Below are 15,709 nucleotides of genomic sequence, written 5' to 3' on the forward strand. Positions count from 1 at the left end.
CATTAGTGGGGGATTTTTAAACTCGGTGACATTGGGGTACCCTTTTTTCAGGAGTCCCCAATGTTTCCGAAGTATTCCTGCTATTTGTTGTGAGGAAGTGCAGTAGGTAGACACAAAAGCCACTCTAGCTTCTGTTGCACTTTCTTCTCTGTGTGGTTGTAATAACTCCATTCTGTCTTTTGTGAGGGCTATGTCCTTACAGCGCTGTATTAATCTGGATGAATAACCCCTCTGGATAAAATTGCTGGCCATTTTCTCTAGCTCTAATCCCACTTTATCTGGGTCACTTGTAATACGTCTTACTCTTAGCATCTGGCTAACTGGTAGTGACTTAGTCGTGGATCTAGGGTGTCCACTATCGTACCTTAAGATAGAATTGCAATCTGTCTCTTTCACATGTAGACTTGTAACCAGACAGTTATCTCGTATTTCTACCCAGGTGTCCAAAAATTGGACCCGTACCTTAGACGTAGTTAGTGTAAATTGTATGTTAGGGTTTATTGAATTGAGGTAGCTGCAAAAATCCTGTAGCTGGCCCTGAGGGCCGGACCATGCAAAGAAGATGTCATCAATATATCTCCACCACCCCAGCACATGGCTGAAGTGGTGGGAAACATAGATCCGGTGTTCTTGTGGAGGTTCATTTGACCTGGGGATGGATACCCCCGATCTGAGCTCCAGTAAGTGGAGAGTGATGGGGAGATCCTGTGCCTGCAGCCCGCTGGGAATGGATGTACACCTTTACTGCATTACTGCATCCCTGTCTGCCAGCAAATGGATCCAGCAGTTAAAATGGCTACCGCACTGTGAAAAAGTGCAGTACGCATGCGCACCTAGAAATTGACCAACATTACTGGCTGCCCTCACCAAAGATGGACCGGAGTTCTGCAGATCACTCAGGCGCATGCGCGGGCATGACGCGGTGACACGACTTCCGCCGGAAGTCTCCGGATACCGGAGAATCAGCGATCTTCTTTCTTTATTTTGGTGAAGACGGGAGTGATCAGAGCACCCGAAGAGACTCTTTATACTTGGAGGCTCCCTCTCCTGACCCAACCGAGAGGTACCACACAGGAGTTTGAATAAGATGTATAATTTTTGTGACGCACCTGCACTATGTTACACTGCTTGTAAATATACATTTGTTTTATTTGTCACTTTACTTTTACAGTGGATATGGTCTCCCGATTGAGTGTTATATGAGTACCAGCATTGTAATCCTACCGCACATGTTTTTTGTTTATTTACGTTATATATTGGTACACACCCACAAGGATGTGATGTATTTTGTACACACCCAGGAAATGATGTCATGTAATATACCATATTTAAGGCTCTCACTTGTTGTACCACATTGCCTGATGCAGACCACGAGAGATGGTCGAAACGTCGCCTTGCACTATTTGGTGTGAATAAAGCCACTTCTATTTTGCACCTGAATTTGGAGTGCTGCCTGTGTTTGACATTGCTATATAGATATATAGATATATATTAATATTAAAATGCCATTGCTGCTGAGAAAATATCTGTTCCCTTACCCTTTAACCCAGATACATGAGAATGCTAAATGCAGAACTTTTCATCTTATCGCTTTGTAATTAAGACTAGAGCCTTGAGATGGAGACTATGGATACAAGACGTCTAAACATTGGACTTTGTGGAAAGATTCTGAAATCTTAAACTAAGAGGACTTGCAAGAAAATGACCAATCAGCATATAGAACGATGCATCATTTTAACTTTCACCCTCCCCTTTTTCTCCGTTTGTAAAAACCAAATTTACTTCCTGTAATAAACAGAACTCCCTGGGGTGTGAATTTTCTTACGTCGGAAATTAGTACAGCGGTAGTCACTCACAGATTAAGGCTGCACATTAATCCATCCCTAACACATCCAAGTATTGTACCATTTAGTTTTTTCTGCGTATAGTTGCGCATATTATTGCCCTCATCAGTCCATACCGTATACGTTTAGTCAAGTATTGTACCATTTAGTACCTGTTAATCTGTCAAGGTGTTCCATACTGTCAAAGTCCAAAAATAGTATTCACCGGCTGGTGTTTTAAAAAAATACAGTGTTTTTTCTGCGTATAGTTGCGCATATTACTGCCCTCATCAGTGCATAGCGCATAGTTACATCCAAGTATTGTACCATTTAGTACCTTTTAATCTGTCAACTTGCTCCATACTGTCAAAGTCCAAACAATAGTATTCACCGGATGGTGTTTTTAAAAAAAAACTGAGTTTTTTCTGTGTATAGCTGTGAATATTACTGCCCTCATAAGTGCAAACAGTGCATACCGCATACGTACATCCAAGTAGTGTACCATCTTGTACCTGTTAATCTGTAAAGGGCCTACATACTGTGATAGGACAGCCATAAGTAATCACCTGCTGCTGTTCTATACAAATACTGTTTAAAGAGTAGTGTAGCGTATTGTAATACCCTCATAAACGCACTAAGTATGTCAGGCAGAGAAGTGCCAGGATGTGCACAGAGGCGTGGCAGAGGCCTAAATACTTCAGGCAGAGTTGGTGGCAGCAGGAGTCGCAGCGAGAGACCTGAGCTCCCATTATCAGCCAGCGGTCGAGTCTCTACCAGCAACCCATCTGCCGTCGTTGATTGGTTAAAACGCTCATCCACATCATCACAAGTGACATCTGACACCCCCAGTCAACAGTCGGTGGGTTCCTCAGACACAACCCTCAGTTGGCATGGCCCGGGAGCAGTCCCTGTCCTCCCATTGCCTTTGTCCTATGCTGTTCCCTCTTCTAAAGAAGTATCTTATGCTGTGGGTTCAGCTCCACTATTTACTGAGGACGATCTAATAGAGGACAGTCAGCAGCTACTGGCCTGCCAAGAAGGGGAGGAGACATGCACTGCTTGCTCCACTAGGCGGCCAAGTAGTGATGCGGAGAGTGACGTGGGAGGCGGTGTTGCATGGATTCAGGGTCCTGAAGCAGACACTGTTGGGGAATCTGAGGAGGACATCAGTGACGTGCACACACCTGTTGATGATGATGAAGACGATCACAATTGGGAGCTGGGTGCAGAAGGGACTTCATCATCATCAGGAGAAGAGAGTTGCAGGTTGCCCTTGAGGCAGCAAGGCGGTAGCACGGTTGGCAGTCAGCGTGGTGGCAGGAGTGGAAATTCAGGAGCCAAACATTCCCAGGGGAGACCACCTGCTTCGCGGCAGCATACCTTTCCGGGAGGTAGTGGAACAGGGGTTCCTGGAGACGGCGCCAGTAGCAGTAATTTAGTGCGGACTGCAGGTGGGAAAATTAGCTACTCGGCGGTGTGGAAGTCTTTCATAAGGCATCCGGAGGAGGTTCAGGTAGCCACAAGCAAGATCAGTCGGCAGAAGGTGAAGCGTGGCCAGGGTCCCAAAGTCGGCACCACGGCCCTGCGTCAACACATGCTTCGCCACCATAAAGAGGCCTGGGAGAACAGTGGCTCAGATGTAGTGGTCCAGCCAGTGGCCATCCGCTCCCTCCTTCATCCAGCCAAGGCTCCACCACCTCAGCCGAAGGGAGCTGTGTGTCAAACCATCCTTCTGTCGCTCCTGCTTCTCTCGCTTTTAGTCAGCCATTCCACCAACAATCCATCGGCGAAGCCATGTCCAAGAGACAACGGTATGCGCCTACTCATCCAATGGCACAGAAGTTGAATGTGCTCCAGTCCAAGTTGCTGGTGTTGATGTCCCTCCCTTTTCAAGTGGTGGACTCTGCACCTTTCAGAGAATTAATGGCTTGTGCCGAGCCAAGGTGGATAGTCCCAAGCCGTAATTTCTTTGCAAATAAGGCAGTACCAGCCCTACATAAGTTTGTACAAGAGAAGGTGGGCCAGTCCTTGAGCCTGTCGGTGTGTTCAAAAGTGCACGGCAGCGCCGACGTGTGGAGCTGTAACTACGGGCAGGGACAATTCTTGTCTTTTACGGCCCACTGGGTAAATGTGGTTCCTGCACAGCCACAACAGCAACTTGGACAGGTCACACCGGTTCCTCCACCACGCTCTTGTTTTCAGGCAGTTGGTCCTGTTACAGTGTGCGACGCCGCCTCCTCATCCTCCACCGTGTCCTCGGCCTCCACTGCACGTCCAAATCTCGGTGGCCCTTCATCTTACCATATGTGTAGGGCACGGCGGTGTCAAGCTGTTCTTCACATGGTTTGCCTTGGCGAACGGAGTCACACAGGGGAGGAACTGCTAAAGTTCATTCGTAAAGAAATCCGAGTATGGCTTACTCCACAAAATCTGGAAATGGGAACCATGGTGACCGACAACAGGAAGAACATCGTGTCCGCGCCGCGACAAGGAAGTGTGAAACATGAGCCCTGCATGGCACACATGTTGAATCTGGTTGTCAAGCACTTCCTCAAGTCTTCACCCCATTTGCAAAGCATCCTGAAAATGGCAAGGAAACTGTGCATGCACTTCAGCCACTCGTACACCGCCAAGCACACCTTCCTTGAGCTGCAGCGTCAGAACAGTATCCCACAACATAGTCTTATTTGTGACGTTGCCACACGTTGGAATTCCACCCTCCATATGTTGGACAGACTATACGAACAAAGAAAAGCCATCACCGATTTCTTTATGATCCAAGCAGATAGGAGTACTCCCATGTGTAACTTCCATGTGAATCAGTGGCAGCTCATGCGTGGCACCTGCCGTTTGCTGAAGACCTTTGAGGAAACCACATTATTTGTGAACGACGTAATTCCACTCCTACATTTCCTACAACAAATTATTGAAACCATGGCTGGTCACGACAATGGAGACATTGCGCCTACATCTCAAGGCTACATGAGCCCTGTGGGGGCTGAACTGGAGGAGGAGGAGGATGAGGGGCAGAGCGGAGCACAGTTTAGGTTGGATGAGATGGCCGGTGTTTCTAGTCATCGGACAGGAGAGGAGGAGCAGGAGCAGCCAGAGGAGCTGGAGGGTTATGAGAAAGGCAAGACAGAGGACCCAGACACACCGTGGCAGTATGCAGTGGAGATGGAGGCAGGTAGTCCCTCCGAGTCACTGGCGCAAATGGCACGATGCATGCTCAGTTGCTTGCGTAGTGACCCCCAAATTGTCAAAATTCGTCAGCTGAGGACTTCTGGATCTCCACCTTGTTAGACCCTCGCTACCGGCCCAGAATGAGGGCCTTTTTTACACCCACTGAGAGGGAGGACAAACTGACCTACTACAGAGAGATTCTACGTAGTCAGTTGGCCGATGCCCCATGGTCCATCCACTCGCAGGTCTGACTTGGGGGGGCCCTCTGCGCTCACCTTCCACTGCCATGGCTGTTGGGGAGGTGAGAGGTGGCAGGAGCAGTACCAGCTCAATCAGCAGCAGCCTGAGTCTACAGTCGCTGATGAGTAGCTTTCTTCACCCGCATAGTGAAGCAACTCATCAGCAGCAGGTAGACATGAAGCTGGACCTGAACCACCAGGTGGTGGTATACCTTGACATGACCATGCCAACAACCATTGAATATTCGCGGGACTTCTGGGCAACTAACTTGATTTATGGCCGCAACTTGATTTATGGCTCCAAGGCGAACTCTTCTGTCCACTAAAAATGTGGAGAGACTGACGTTTGTCAATATAAATCAGGGATTTCCAGCCACCAATGCCAGATGCCTCAGAGTAGATTGACCATGCTGCTACACCAACACTTCCCAATTATGGTTGGTTATGAAACCCTCTTGGGTTATCAATTATGGTTATGAAACCCTCTTTGTTACTGTGATTGCCTGCTCCTGGCTCATCCTGTGTCTTTCAGGAACTACTTGCCTCACTGATGCTTCTGGCCTTAGGCCTTTAATTTTTCGAAGTTTAGCAGTAGCTAAATACATGCTTAATGCAAATTTCAACATTGATCTTTAAATGTAAGGGGTTATGAAATCCTTTTGGGTACTGCGAATGACTGCTCCTGACTCATCCTGTGTCTTTCAAAAACTACTTGCCTCCCTGATGCCTCGGGCCTTGTGCCTTTAATTTTTTGATGTTTAGCAGTTGCTAAATATATGCTTAATGCAAATGTCAACATTGTTCTTTAAATGTAAGGGGTTATGAAACCCTTTTGGGTACTGCGAATGACTGCTCGTGACTCATCCTGTGTCTTTCAGGAACTACTTGCCTCCCTGATGCCTCGGGCCTTTAATTTTTGGATGTTTAGCAGTTGCTAAAAAAATGCTTAATGCAAATGTCAACATTGATATTTAAATGTAAGGGGTTATGAAACCCTCTTGGGAACTGCTAATGACTGTTCCTGACTCATCCTGTGTCTTTCAGGAACTACTTGCCCCACTGACGCTTCTGGCCTTGGGCCTTTAATTTTTGGATGTTTAGCAGTAGCTAAATACATGCTTAGTGCAAATTTCAACATTGATCTTTAAATGTAAGGGGTTATGAAACCCTCTTGGGTAGTGCGAATGCCTGCTCCTGACTCATCCTGTTTCTTTCAGGAAATACTTGCCTCACAATTGCTTCTGGCCTTGGGCCTTTAATTTTTGGAAGTTTAGCATTAGCTAATACATGCTTAATGCAAATTTCAACATTGATCTTTAAATGTAAGGGGTTATGAAACCCACTAGGGTACAGCAAATGCCTGCTCCAGACTCATCCTGTGTCTTTCAGGAACTACTTGCCTCACTGATGCTTCTGGCCTTGGGCCTTTAATTTTTGGAAGTTTAGCAGTAGCTAATACATGCTTAATTAAAATTTCAACAATGATCTTTAAATTCTCGGTGCTCTGCTAGGGCCTACTCCTACCCCGCCGGGGCCGATCCGAGGACCTCACTAAACCATCCAATCGGTAGTAGAGACATGCGGTGTGTACAAAGGGCAGGGATTTAATAAACCCGAGCTTATGACCCGCACTTAGTTGTGATTCTTCTTTCCTGGCAAATAATTGCAATCCCTATCATGAACGGGGTTCAGCGGTTTACCCGCACCTGTCGGTGAAGGATAGACACACGCTGGTCCGTTCAGTGTAGCGCACTTGCAGCCCCGGACATCTGAGGGCATAACACACCTGTTATTGCTCGATATCGCGATTGATCGTGCAATGTAAGGGGTTATGAAAGCCTCTTGGGTACTGCTTATGCCTACATCTTGACTGCTCCTGTGTCTTTCAGGAACTACTTGACTTCATGATGCTTCTGGGCTTGGGCCTTTGATTTTAGGATTTTTGAAATACATACATACATGCTTAATTTAAATTTCAACATTTATGGTGCAATGTATGGGGTTATTAAACACTCTTGGGTAATGTTTTTTTTTACAATTTTCTGATAATTATCACAGTAATAAACTTGAATTTTCCAGAATAATAACCATTACACCATTGAACGCTTGTGATTTTTTAATTAAAATTTTCAATAAAAAATACGGGGCGGGATGAACTCTTCTTTATTTCATAAAAAATTATTTTAGAGAAGAATGTCTTTTGGTGGTCCACCGTCCTGCATTATAGAGTCTTCTGGACTCTTGGATATGCGCTTCTTCTTAAACAAAGGTACAAAAACCAAAAATGGCCGGTCAGGGCTATGGAGATGTTGCGCCTACATCTTACGGCCACATGAGCCCTGTGGGTGCTTGTGAGATTAGGTCCTTTGTACCTACACGGCAGGGTCCGTGACACAAATTTTGATTTCAATTTCAAATAAAAAAAAGCAGACATTTCAATGGTCTCCTCATGCTGCAGCCAACTCTAGGCTGCGTCATTCAGGTAATATATAGAGAGCACCTGTTGTCCTAAATTTTCGTCAAAATTTTTTCTCAACATTTTTTGTCTTTTTTATTAGGGATTGTGAAGCTTTGGTGCATAGTCATGCATCAGCCAACTCCAGCCTTTGTCATTCAGGCAATATATGGTTTACTGATGGCACTGCTGTGTCTGGGTCTGGGAATTTCAAATTTTCTCATAGGTAGAACCCGCTATCCAAATGTCTTCTTCATAAATTTCTACAATTGTTGTGTTTTTAGGGCAGGATTGTGAAGCCCTGCTGTGTACTCGTGCATCAGCCAACTCCAGGCTGTGTCATTCAGGCAATATATGGTTTATTGATGTCGCTGCGGGGCCTGGGCCTGGGAATTTCAAATTTTCTCATAGGTAGCACCCGCTATCCAAAATCTTTTTCTAAAATTTCTAAAATTGTGGGGGGTTTTTTTTTTGGGGGGGGAGGGGAATTGTGAAGCCCTGCTGTGTACTCGTGCATCAGCCAACTCCAGGCTGTGTCATTCAGGCAATATATGGTTTATTGATGCCGATGCGGAGCCTGGGTCTGGGAATTTCAAATTTTCTCATAGGTAGCACCCGCTATCCAAAATCTTTTTCTAAAATTTCTAAAATTGTGGTGTTTTTTGGGGGGATTGTGAAGCCCTGCTGTGTACTCGTGCATCAGCCAACTCCAGGCTGTGTCATTCAGGCAATATATGGTTTCATGATGCTGCTGTGGGGGCTTGTTGGATTTGGTCCTTCGTGCCCACACGCTGTGGTCCGGGACACTCAAAGTTTGTTTTAAATTTCAAATAAAAAAATGATGGCGCTGCTGGGCCTGGGTCTGGGAATTTCAAATTTTCTCATAGGTAGCACCCGCTATCCAAAATCTTTTTCAAAAATTTCTAAAATTGAGTTTTTTTTTGGGGGGGGGGGGATTGTGAAGGACTGCTGTGCATCAGCCAACTCCAGGCTGTGTCATTCAGGCAATATATGATTTACTGATGGGCCTGGGTCTGGGAATTTCAAATTTTTTCATAGGTAACACCCGCTATCCAAAATCTTCGGTTTAAATTTCTTAATTCATCTTTTAATCTTAGGGATTGTGAAGGCCTAGTGCCTACTCATGCTGCTGGCAACTCCGGGCTGTGCCATTCATCCAATATAGGGTCTCCTCATGCTGCCAACACCTCCACGCTGTGTCATTCAGTCACTATATGGTGTCCTCATGCTGCCAACACCTCCACGCTGTGTCATTCAGTCACTATATGGTGTCCTCATGCTTCAGCCTCATCCAAGCTGTGTCATTCAGCCACTATATGGTCTCCTCATGCTGCCAACACCTCCACGCTGTGTCATTCAGTCACTATATGGTCTCCTGACACTGATGCTACCACCAGGCTCTGTCATTGTGCTGCTGTGCAGCAGTGATTCTAAAAGCGATGCCGGTAATCTGAATGTTATTCTGAATGACAATATTATTTCACTACCCCAGCACCCTCCATATGCGATTTAGAACAGAGCAAAGTATTCTATACCCCTATAGAGGCTGTAGAGCCTTTTTTAATATAGATTCGCCGCGAAAAAAATTCGAATCAAAAGGAACTTTTTCGGAAAATTCGGCGAATCGGCCGAATCGAATTTTTGAAAAGTTCGCTCATCTCTAACTATAACTTAGAAGACGTCCTGACACATCAGGTCGTACAATGTGCACCGGACACATTTCCTACATTCTGAACATTCCAATGACTTCTCTCCTCAGTCAGCTGTCACATCTTCCACAACAACAGATTTATGGCTAAAACATTTACAGGATACTGCACAGGACTATTGATTCTTCCCTGTGTGAGTTCTCAGATGTTTCACAAACCTTTCCCACAAAAATATTTTACGCATTTTAAACATTAAAATAACTTCTCCTTTGTCTGAGTTCTTAGATGATCCACAGATTTGATATTTGGTTAACACATTAGCCACATACTATATATGACAATGGCTTCTCTCCTGTGTGACTTCTCAGATGTCCCTCGAGACTTGTTTTTATTAGTAAATCACTTTGCCCATTCAGGACATGAAAATTGTTTCTCTCCTTTGTGAATCATCTGATGTTTAAAAACATGTGATTTCAGCCTAAAACATTTCCACATACCAAGCATGAACATGGCTTCTCTCCTGTGTGAATTCTCTGATGAATAACAAGATGTGATTTCGTAGTAAAACAGTTAGCACATTCCAAGCACAAAAAATGGCTTCTCTCCTGTGTGAGTCTTCATATGTTGTAAAAGAGTTGCTTTCTGTGTAAAACTCTTCACACATTCTGGACATGAAAATGGCTTCTCTCCTGTGTGAGTTCTCAAATGATGAACAAGATTTTCTTTTCACACATTCTGGACATGAAAATGGCTTCTCTCCTGTGTGAGTCTTCATATGATCCACAAGATTTGCTTTCTGTGTAAAACTCTTTACACATTCTGGACATGAAAATGGTTTCTCTCCTGTGTGAGTTCTCATATGTTCCACAAGAATTGATTTATGACTAAAACACTTCACACATTCTGGACATGAAAATGGCTTCTCTCCTGTGTGAGTTCTCATATGACCCACAAGATGTGATTTATGACTAAAATACTTTACACATTCCGGACATGAAAAGGGCTTCTCTCCTGTGTGAGTTCTCATATGATCCACAAGACTTGATTTATGCCTAAAACTCTTTACACATTCCGGACATGAAAATGGCTTCTCTCCTGTGTGAGTTCTCATATGATCCACAAGATTTGCTTTCTGTGTAAAACTCTTTACACATTCTGGACATGAAAATGGTTTCTCTCCTGTGTGAGTTTTCATATGTTCCACAAGAATTGATTTATGACTAAAACTCTTCACACATTCTGGACATGAAAATGGCTTCTCTCCTGTGTGAGTTCTCATATGACCCACAAGATGTGATTTATGACTAAAATACTTTACACATTCCGGACATGGAAAGGGTTTTTCTCCTGTGTGAGTTCTCATATGACACACAAGATGTGATTTATGACTAAAATACTTTACACATTCCGGACATGAAAAGGGCTTCTCTCCAGTGTGAGTTCTCATATGATCCACAAGACTTGATTTATGCCTAAAACACTTTACACATTCCGGACATGAAAATGGCTTCTCTCCTGTGTGAGTTCTCATATGATGCACAAGATTTTCTTTTCGTGTAAAACTCTTCACACATTCCGGACATGAAAATATCTTCTCTCCTGTGTGAGTTCTCATATGTATTTCAAGACTTGGTTTTTGACTAAAACACTTCACACATTCTGGACATGAAAATGGCTTCTCTCCTGTGTGAGTTTTTATATGTTTTTTAAGATTTGATTTATGACTAAAACTCTTCACACATTCCGGACATGAAAATGGCTTCTCTCCTGTGTGAGTTCTCTCATGAATTACAAGATGTGATTTCTTACTAAAATATTTTCCACATTCTGGACATAATAATGTCTTCTCTCCTGTGTGAGATCAATGTTAAAATCAATACAGTGAGAAAAACACAATACAGTCAACACATGTAGATAACAGGATCACTTATTTCTAGGTACTTACAGAATATAAAGAAACAAACTTTTCCGATATCTTTCTTATACAAGGGGGAGTGAATCTCAGGCTCCGGGGGGTGAATCTTATGGAGATTTACATTGACCTCACATTCACACCCCCTGAGCTTATGATTCACACCCCTTCTAAAATAAACTTATTGCCCGGTTGGTAGGAAATGGAGGAAATGTGCAGATTTGTGGTCGGATAATAAAATCTCTATATCTCAGGACAGGTGACTACATTCAGCCCATTTCCCACACATATACATGTATTTACCAGAAGTGTAGTCTGATACAATTTTATGTCCTGGTAAAAACTCATCTACATGAAGGAAATGGCAAATACTTGGTCACTAGATGACCATGTTTGGGCTATTAAAGTGAATAGGGCCATGTCAGTATGTGTATATATATATATATATATATATATATATATATATATATTGGCATCTGAATTTGATAAGATACCAATGTATACATGTTACATAAGGGCAAATCATGAAGTGAACAAGTCCTTACACATCCAGCACCCACCATGTATAGAGAAGACTCAGCTCCTAAGTCCGCTCCATGCACTCTTAATACCGCCATATCATTATAGTACATGATGGGGTAGAAAGGGTTTAATACCCCCTCACTGTTTCTTATAGTCAGTTATTAACACATATCTTCCTATATTTTTAAACCCTTTCTATCTCACAGACTCAAAGACAACTAGAACGGCACTGCTCATTGAATGTGATCAGATTGGATTGACAGGACCGATCCCTCATACAGCAATACTGAGGTGTGTGATATGGTTATTGTCACTGAGATACCTCAGGAGAGAACCTCTTAGAAAACCTTCAAAGATTTTACCCAGAAGAGAGGTTACACCTAAAGGCCTATAGTGTCCAGACTTATATGTTTGATCCCCTCTTGAATACTAACATCATATTAGATACTTACAAGTCACATGGAACAGATTCTATATAAGAACAAGAAGATCCAGCAGAGATATAGGATGAAATCCAAGATTCTTTATTCCATTACATTAAAATGACAGAACACAGGTCAGGGAGATAAAGTGACGCATTTCAGGTGTTCATATCGCCCTTAGTCATACTAAAAACTATCTGGCTGCAGCCTTGTGTATATAAAGATCACATGATCTCCTACCAATAGGATTGGAAAGCATGTTTACCCTTCACATACATGATCATGAGAGAGGAAAGTATTATAGCATTATAATTGTAAACATTTTGGTCTTTTTTTAGTCATACTAAAATCTATCAGGTCCCGGTCATGTATGACTAAAGATCACATGGTCTTCTTCCCTTAGGACTGAATAAAATATTAACCCTTTACATACATGATCACAAGAGAAGAAAAGCACAAATAATACAGGGAATTGCAATACTCTCCAGACAGAAAAGCATACCAAAACATGTAAGGTACTACAGCTCCCAGCAAGCTGAGCAAAAATAGCCAAGATAACAATAAAAAAATGACCAAAAGGTTTACTTATACAATTATAATGTTATAATACTTTCCTCTCTCATGATCACGTATTTGAATCCCATTGGTAGGAGATCATGTGATCTTTATATACACATGGCTGCGGCCAGATAGTTTTTATTATGACTAAGCACATTCTGAACACCTGAAATGCGTCACTTTATCTCCCTGACCTGTGTTCTGCCCTGCGCCCACTCCCTGTCTATGATGTCTATCAATACAATATACATCTCCACCACTAAAAAGCAGAAAGAAATATCTTAAAGGTTTACTCCAGCCCTGAGACATCTTATCCGCTATCCAAAGGATCATCACACCCCCTCCCATAGACTTGCATAGCGAAGGCGGGGGGGTGACGTCACCTGTTGTCGGAGTCGTGACGTCACGATACTCCGGCCCCTTGGTCGGGACCCGGCTGTTGGTGAGCTGGCACCGCGGCGTGCAGCTCAAACAGGGGGGTGGCGAATACAAGATTCCCCGGCGTCGGGATCCCCGTGGTGAGACATCTTTTCTCCTATCCTTTGGATAGGGGATAAGATGTCTCAGGGCTGGAGTAACCCTTTAAGGAATCTCAGTCTGCAATTTATAATGACAGAATAAAACATAAGATGTATGAAAGGCTCTTACCATTCTCTGATATGGGGTTTTCTAGTCCCCTCATTGTTTCTCCAGAACTTTCCGGCAAAGATTCCATATTATAGACCTGAGGAAAAAACATAAAGAAACCTTAGTTTATCTTCTATCCAGGTGAGTGTTACATCCCCCCTAGAAGGTATCAACCAATCTGCACAAGGATCTCCTCAACTGGTGATCACATAGGATCAACAATCATCCCAGTCTCTTTCCTACAATTATTGTGGGGTTCAGTGATGGCCGCAGACAGGGCCAGACTGGGACTAAAAAGCCGCCCTGGACACAACCCTACCAGCCCACATACAATATACACACAGCATAAACAACAAATATGAAACAATTACAATATCTTATAATTCCTTCTACTTCCAGTCACCTCAGAGATGTTCTAGTCACCATACATGGACCCTCCACACACTCAGGTCTCTATCTCCAGTCAGTGTCTCCAGTGTCCCAAGTATATTCTCCTGGTAAGTTCCCCCCATATGAGCCATGCTGGGGTCTTTTATACACTTTTCACCATCAGATTGGCCTCCCCCCCCCCCCCTACAATATGTAAAGTAAGAATAATGGGGCCAGAACCTGTCCAACCAGTTTTAGCATTCTATGGCCTCCTGGGATCAGCCTTCATTTACACATTGTATTGCAGGGTGGAGACATATTGGTCACACTCCTATTTACATCTGTAAGAGATACCGGGCAGACTCCGAGACCTTTTCATATGATAATCAGGGGAAACTATCAGCATTTTGCCTTCTGATGAGGAACATTCCCTCCAGACATGACACTATACACAGGACTCTCGATCTTTATCTCACATAGATGAAATCCTCCATATTATATCACATACAACATATTAGGCCTCTTTCACACTGCCGTTATCATACTGTAAATGATCCCCGTCATGCTCTCCCATTCGAAACTCCTGATAATGGCCGCCAAAGGATCCCATTAATGTCAATGGGGTCTTTTGATCATCCGGTAACACCAGTTGAAGTCAGTAAATATTCTAGTCAGTTTTTTTGACGGGAGAAATACCGGTAAATGCACAAATTGTTCTTCCGTCAAAAATAACGGACATATAACGGCCATTAAAGATGTAACATTTTAGTCTATGGATGACGGATGTCCACTGATAGCATCTGTTAGAGTCCGTTATTTTTCAGATTGCGTTGGGATCTGAGCATGCTCAGTAAAGTCTCTCAACCAGGAATCCAAAAATAGGTTAAACTTAGCGGACAATAACAGATCCTAACGGATAAAATAACGGATCATAATGGATGTTCGTTATTTTAACAGAATTCCCGTTAAAATAACGAACATTGGCCATCCGTAATGATCCATTGTGATCAGTTATTTGATCCGATAATTCCTTATCCATTATCCATTATTGCTGAATAACGGGTATCAGAAGGCGGGAACATGACGGCAGTGTGAAAGTAGCTTTATAAGGATTTTACTATTTAAGGGTCCAAATTTCTTACGCAAATTAACATAGAAAGTGTTGTGATAATTGTAGGCCCGAAATCAATCAATCACTGGGCCTGATGATCAAAACCATGGCATCCATTTTGTCAAAGTAGGCGGCCATGTTAGCAGGTCCAGGAAGGATCATGTAAAGTTGAGTTACAGATTTCTTCATGTGTATTTTTCTCTACACTGTGTCCTTCTCTAAGACAAATGCCCCTCTGGTCACTCAGTATTTACGATGAAATAATAAGGGGGGGGGGGTGAAGAAACTGAGAAACTAATATGGTTATTATAATCTTATGAACACTACTTATAAAACACTACATATAAAATAATCCATAAGGACATATATGGTATTGCTGTGTACACATAATATTATTTTATATATCACACACTGCATATAACTATGCTATATATGCTTAAAGGGGTAATCCGCTGCCCCAGCGTTCGGAACATTTTGTTCTGAACGCTTGGGGCCATGCCCCCTCCCATAGACATGCATTGATGGGGTGTGGCGTGACATCATGAAGGGCGCGCCCGTGATGTCATGACCACCGCTGCCCACACCCAGCATTCTAAATGAACACCGGGTGCTGCACAAAGATTGTGCGGGTCCCAGCTGCAGGACCCCCTCGCAATCAGACATCTTATCCCCTATCCTTTGGATATCTAGGGGTGGAGTAACCCTTTAATGTTATATTCTCAGTAATTGATTTATACAGCCTTGTATCTTTAAGACATAAGGACCTTGCATGATTCCTAATGTGAACTCTGACATAAGCTCCAAGCTGTGATGTGTGG

The 15,709-nt window shown here is 43.3% G+C and overlaps 2 protein-coding genes across 2 annotated transcripts in view; one reads left to right on the forward strand and one right to left on the reverse strand.

Moving 5' to 3' along the window:
• The window catches only part of LOC130357225 (gastrula zinc finger protein XlCGF8.2DB-like), a 144,013-nt gene that overhangs the window by 91,828 nt on the left and 36,476 nt on the right, over positions 1-15,709 (forward strand). The gene's annotated exons all lie outside the window — the stretch shown is intronic.
• On the reverse strand, positions 9,619-11,201 carry LOC130357230 (zinc finger protein 84-like; the record flags this gene model as incomplete). Its single annotated transcript, XM_056559836.1, is given in 2 exon segments — positions 9,619-10,091; positions 10,093-11,201. Coding segments are annotated over 2 exon segments (1,260 nt in total), but the record flags the coding sequence as incomplete, so codon positions are not given.

Source organism: Hyla sarda, chromosome 2 (genome assembly GCF_029499605.1).
Source record: "Hyla sarda isolate aHylSar1 chromosome 2, aHylSar1.hap1, whole genome shotgun sequence".
In the NCBI taxonomy this organism is placed as follows: Eukaryota; Metazoa; Chordata; class Amphibia; order Anura; family Hylidae; genus Hyla; species Hyla sarda.